This window comes from Condylura cristata, unplaced genomic scaffold, assembly GCF_000260355.1.
Source record: "Condylura cristata isolate star-nosed mole 26May11 unplaced genomic scaffold, ConCri1.0 scaffold00012, whole genome shotgun sequence".
Taxonomy (NCBI): domain Eukaryota; kingdom Metazoa; phylum Chordata; class Mammalia; order Eulipotyphla; family Talpidae; genus Condylura; species Condylura cristata.
The window spans coordinates 15,210,209-15,215,966 of NW_004567113.1; the positions used below are offsets into that span (position 1 = coordinate 15,210,209).

At 48.4% G+C, this 5,758-nt stretch overlaps 1 protein-coding gene across 1 annotated transcript in view; it reads right to left on the reverse strand.

Moving 5' to 3' along the window:
- Positions 1-5,128, reverse strand: part of PRDM8 (PR domain containing 8) — a 6,745-nt gene extending 1,617 nt beyond the window's left edge. The window contains exons 1-4 of the mRNA XM_012724010.1: positions 4,888-5,128; positions 2,407-2,627; positions 1,171-1,402; positions 4-770 (exon numbers count right to left, since the gene is read on the reverse strand). Of these exons, the coding sequence (XP_012579464.1) occupies positions 4-770; positions 1,171-1,402; positions 2,407-2,625 (1,218 nt within the window). The 5' untranslated portion in view covers positions 2,626-2,627; positions 4,888-5,128. The remainder of the gene's footprint in view (positions 1-3; positions 771-1,170; positions 1,403-2,406; positions 2,628-4,887) is intronic.
- Between the last annotated feature and the right edge of the window lie 630 nt (positions 5,129-5,758).

A 5,758-nucleotide genomic window follows, 5' to 3' on the forward strand; every position in this document is an offset into this window, starting at 1 on the left:
GGCGGAGCCCGCCGTGTCCGCCGCCGCGTCGTCCTGCAGCCCGGCCGCGCGGGCCAGCTTCTTCACTTCCACGAAGGCGCTGCGCTTCGCCTCGCCGGTCTCGGGGCTGGGCGGCGCGAAGAGGCGGCTGTTCTCCTCCAGGCCGAAGTAGCTGCCCGAGGCGCGGTACTGCTGCGGCGTGCAAACCAGGTCCTCCTTGGAGGCGGGCAGGGGCCGCTCGGCGAAGCGGCCCCGGCCCCCTACCAGCCCCGGGCCGCCTCCGCCCTCGGCCCCCTCCTCGGGGAATTTCCTCTTCCCTTTGCCGCCGCCCGTGGCGTTGCCCTCGGGACTCAGCTCCGCCTCCTGGTGGCCGCCGCCGCCGCTGCCGCAGCTGAGGCTCCGGGCTGGCGAGCAGCTGCTGCCACCCCCGGAGTTTTCCAGCTCCCGGGCAAGGTTGTGAAAATCCGTGGAGGGCTTCGCGCTGCTGCCGCCGCTGCCAACAGAAGGCGGATTGCTGCCCTCGGGAGAGGGCGCCGGGTAGTGGTGAATGGGACCCGCTTTGCAGAATTTGGGGCCGGGACCCAACGGTGCTTCCTGTTGCTGCTGCTGCTGGTCCTTGCCACCGCCGCCGCCCCCGTGGTCCTTGGTGCCCACGCCGCCGCTCTGCTCGTCTGGAGGGCTCATGTCCGCGCTGGGAAGTCTCTTGGGACAACGGAAGCGCAGATGCGCCACGTAGGGGAACTCAAACTGGAAACGTTGGCTGCATTCCAGGCATGTGTAAGGGGACGACCCTGCTTGGTGAGCAGACATGACACACAACACGCACGCACGCACACACACACGCACGCACACACGCACACCACATGGTTACACAGCTTCGTCTCCAGTTTGCCATCACCCCCTTCACAGATCCACCTTCATCTTTCAGGGCCTAAGTGCCAGAACACCCCGTCTGATCTGGTCTAATTTTCCCTCCTGATTTGGGGCCCAGAGGAAGGAGGGGTGGGGGGGTGTAGAAATCAAGCATATGTTCTCCGATTTACCCTCATCTATCAGTCCCAGCTTCTTTCGGGACTATAAGGGTTGTATTTCAGAGGCTTCCTACGTGACAGCCCAGAATGAGTTCCCTCCGCTCCCTGCGACACTTTCCCGCTATCTAAGGGCCCACACGCAAGTCTTGAGCCAACCTACCATTCATTTTGCTGTGGGACCTAGAGGGGCAGAGCAAGAGCAACTCAGTCAGTTCTTTCCCGTACCAAACTAGCAACTCTTCGTCTTTGGCAATCCTGCGGAGAGATCGGTAAAAGAGCTGTCCGTTTTTGATATACGCTTCGAGATTTTGCTCCTCTTTATCTCTGGCTGATTGGACCAGCCGCAGCCACATAAGACCTTCTGAGGAACCATTTGCCGCTGAAGTGTCTACCTGCAGTTTAGAAAAAAGCAAAACACAAGAAGGAGGATCAGGGGCGGAGGCTTGCTGGGAAACGGGAACCCTTATGAGAGCTGGAGCCAGGAGAACCAGGTCCATTTCGTATCTTCCATTTTTTCCAAAGAATTATCTAACGTCAGACTTCCACAAACTTTATCCAGGTTGTCACCTATCCTTGGGTTTGCAACCAACATGCAAAACAACCGTCCTTGAAATGCTGCATCGTACATATAGATGATTCAAGTAGTTGTTTTCATACATTGGCCGAATATGTTTCCAAATTAGGAAATTTCCTCTTACAATTCAAGTTAGTGTTAATTTTCTGCAGATTTATATCTAAATTATCCCACGTAATAAAAGTATGGGGAATTTTATTTGTTTTGGATATAAAAAGTAAGCTGGGCTCCTAGAAATATTCCATAATGCTCATTTCTCTTCCTAATGTTGGCTTAAGCAATTAATAATTTTCTTTGTAAAGGAAGAATAGGAAGTGAGAGGATTTTAATCTTCTAACTCAAAATGGGTTTATGCTGTTTTGTCAGAACCATTACCATTTTTATTTCAATACAAACTCTTAACCAAAAATGGTAATACTTAAGGAAAGAGGTGGCATCCCACACTGGAAAGCAAATACACAGCATACTTATTTAGGAAACACTTAAAGCTGGCTTTTATATGCAAACAGACTCAACCTTAGTGAAAAATCCCAAAGAGTTAAGAAGTTATGTTCATGATCAGGAAAGCCCAGAACAGAGGCATGGATTTAGGCCTATCTGGCATTCAAAATCAAATTTCATTTAGTCCAGAAAATCAACTGACAGTAATTTGAGTTTAATTTTCCTTTCCTAATTTTTGGTGTGTAAAATAGGATGGCTCCCATTATAGCATTTTCCACATTCAGAACCCCTTTCAGCTTCTCATTAGAATGATTTGTAGTCTGTTTTAAACAGGACATTACCCTCATAGCCTAAGCCTAAGCAGCATTGGCCATGACTTACCCGGAAGATATAAGGGACTGTTCTCTTGTCAGTGGACTTGAGAGCTATGAAAGCTATGCTGTCATACAGGGAGGTATGGCTCAGGACGCAGGGACCGAATATAGCATTCTCAGGAACGTCGCAGGTGGTGTAAACACTGGTAAAAATATCTGTCAGACATTGTTGGACAGCTTTGGCATCTCCATCCCAAATGCCTCGCTGGATGCCTGAATCCTCCATCACTAGAGACAGATACACACGACAATGAAGCGAGTTATATTACTCTTATTACCTCTATGCATCCAGAGAGAACATTTCACTGATAGGACAGATTTTTCTTGAAATTTTCCATAGCTCCAGAAAAAAGGCCAGTACTAGATTAGGTCTGACACATTTTGAAGATGCCAACTAAGGAGCACTTTCACTTCCTTTAAAAAAAAAATAGGAGTGGTGAGAGCTCAGAGTGGACTCATAACTAGGGGGAAAATAAAATAGGCTAAGGAAAGAGGAAATTGGCTTTGCACCATCTAAGAGGAGGGTGGGCAGAATTTGGGAATGAGAAAATGGCAGAAAACAATAGGATTTAAAAAAAACAACTAGATTTTCCAGACTGAAAGAAACTTTTAACCTTTGGGAGAAAGTCTCTTAGCTCGTCAATGTACTGAACTGGTGGTGGTGGTTGGTGGGGGGAGAGGGCTCTGTGTATGATTTGATTTGATTTTTCTTTCGAAAGGGGAGCAGCATTAGTGAGCAGGCAGAGACAGCAGAGCATGGCAAATGGATTTCAAGTGGACTGTCAGGACCACTGATTCCGTGTGAGCTAACCTTTCTCTGTAGCCTACAAGAAGGGACGTATGTCTACTCATTACCATAATCCAACACTGTCCCTCTGAGGCTTTAATTAAAAGCAGCAAGTGGAGGTAATTATTTTTTTTCTCGGCATGCTTATTTATGGAGGAGAGCGAATCCCAGTTACCTTGTTATACAAGGGGGTGGATTGAGTCACATGTGCCTTGTGAAGTGAGCAGGTATAGGACTGGCCTCTTGGCAGTCCCTAACAGCCTGAAGTGCCCCCTGTCTGAAATACCAACCATGTAATGACTGGTAAATTCTTGCTCCACCAGGTAGGACTGGTCTGGGCAAGAGAGGGCATCTCTGTTTGAGTAGACCTTGGTGGGCTCTCCAGCTGTTTAATCCAAAACAATTTAGAAAGTAATGCTCTGAGGGAGGACTCTTTATTAAGCTGTCATAAGGAGACACTGTCCACCCTTTGCCACTGGATATCTCCTACAGGGCTTATTTTAAGAAAACAAGTATTTAAATTTAAAACTGGCTTTGACTTATATCATTCACTCTTTCTGACTGAGAAAAAGATCCCCCCAAGTTGGTTTTTCTCTAATAATGTTGCTATAGGCAGTAATTTATGCCTATAATGTATTACTTAGGTAGCAAAAAGATCAGACTTAATTCTTCTCCTGCAAAATTGTTCATTCTGAAATAATATTAGTAATGCCCATTTTTAGCTCCTGTTAACCAATTAATCTTGCAAATATAGTTGCAAGATAGTGCTTTTCGCTCCCTCTCCAACTAACAGAGCTTGTAACTTTGATCACCTTCCTTTTCCATTCATCCAACTACATCCCACAAATGTCAAGTATGGGGCTATATCTGCCACACAGATATGAGGGGAAATAACCACAAACTGTAAAAACTTTTATGCTATAACATCTATCCCTGGACATTTTTACCTCACACAGCGTGGCCTTTCTGATGTCCAAATGCAAATTTAAAGACATTAAAAAAAAAACACAAAAAAAACCCTTCAGAAACTGTCCTCTCCTTTTCAACAGAACCCTATTCTCTCCTTTCATTTTCCTCAATTCAGAGTTTTATGCCCCAATTTCTCTCTTCCTTTTAAAAGTGTCTTTCACACAAGCGTCTCATTGTGCCGGGAGGTCGCCCCGTCACTTCGGGCAACAGCAGGGACGCAATCATTAAAATGCAGTTCTACCTAACAATACGGTGAAAAGATCCTCGCTACGCCGCTCTAATAGGGGCCCGCGTCGCTGCGGCCGCCGCCACGAGCCTCCAGGCGGTTACAATAACCGTTGCGCGACAGCCTGGGCTTCCCGTGCGCGGCCGTCTTTGCCACCCAATCTTTCACAAATCTGCATCCTCCTCGTGGACCCCGGGTTCTTTTGCAACCCGGAGATCCTACCAAAACAGGCGGCACTTGCCAAAAGCCCACTGCAGCCGGCAGCTCACCACCCCCCGTAGGCAGGCATTGTTTGGTGGCCGCGCGCTCCCCAGTCGCTCGCTTCTCCGGCAGAGTGCTCCCCACCCGCTCCTCCCTTTGTATAATCTTATTGATGGCAGAGAGCCTCTCAAGAATTATCCCCCCTCCCCAGTATAATGAGGAGACAGGATAATTTTTTTTTTTTACTCTCCCACCAAACCTGTCTTGCTCCCATCCCCCTCCCACATCAGAGCAAACAGACTTACCAGGATTATGATCAGGATTGAATCGCCCAGATAAGGCCACCTGAAATCGGGAAATGCAAATCCAGGGCTTCTCTTGTCTATTGTATCAGTGTATTTCCATGTCAAGAGATGTTGGTGTTGCTGTCTTCTACGCTCAGCCTAAAGAGATGAGAGGGAGATGAAGAGAGAGGAGGAGAGAAGAGAGAAGGAGAGAGAGAGAGGAAGAGAGAGAGAGGGAGAGAGGGGGAGAGAGAGAGAGAGAGAGAGAGAGAGAGAGAGAGGAGAGGAGAGAGTTGTACAGATGGACCCGATGCAGTGACTGACTGGCACGCAGACACACACTTTTTGTTTGCTGCACATAATCTGCCCAATGACGCGTGACAGCCCACGTCCCCTCCCTTTAACTCTTTACTGGTCTGGGCGCTCCCTCCTGCGCCGCCAGCCTCACTGCGGTCTCTCAGGCCTCGGTAAACCCGGCAGGTCCTGAGCACCTCGCCCAAGTGGCAAAATCTCTCGGAGTGCGACCCCGCCTGCCTCTTTTTAAAGCTTGGGCCCTCTGGGACTATTAAGAGGGGCAGATCATTTCAGGGTCGGAAAGAGAAGTACCAAAAAAAAAAATAAATAAATAAATAAAAAGAAAGAAAAAAAAAGAAAGAAAGAAAAGAAAAAAATAACCAAAAACGCAGAGAGGGCCTCTCACGTTTGTCTTGGCACTTGGAGAACCTTTGGCAGAGAGCGCGCCACTCAGCGCGCTCACGGAACCCGCACGCTTTTCCCGAGTCTAACTTCTGTGAAGGATATCGGGGTTGCGAATTAATCTGGGCGATTCTCTGGCCATTGAGCAGCGGTAGATTTGCGCAGCTAGTAGCCTGGGAATGAGGCAGCACACCCG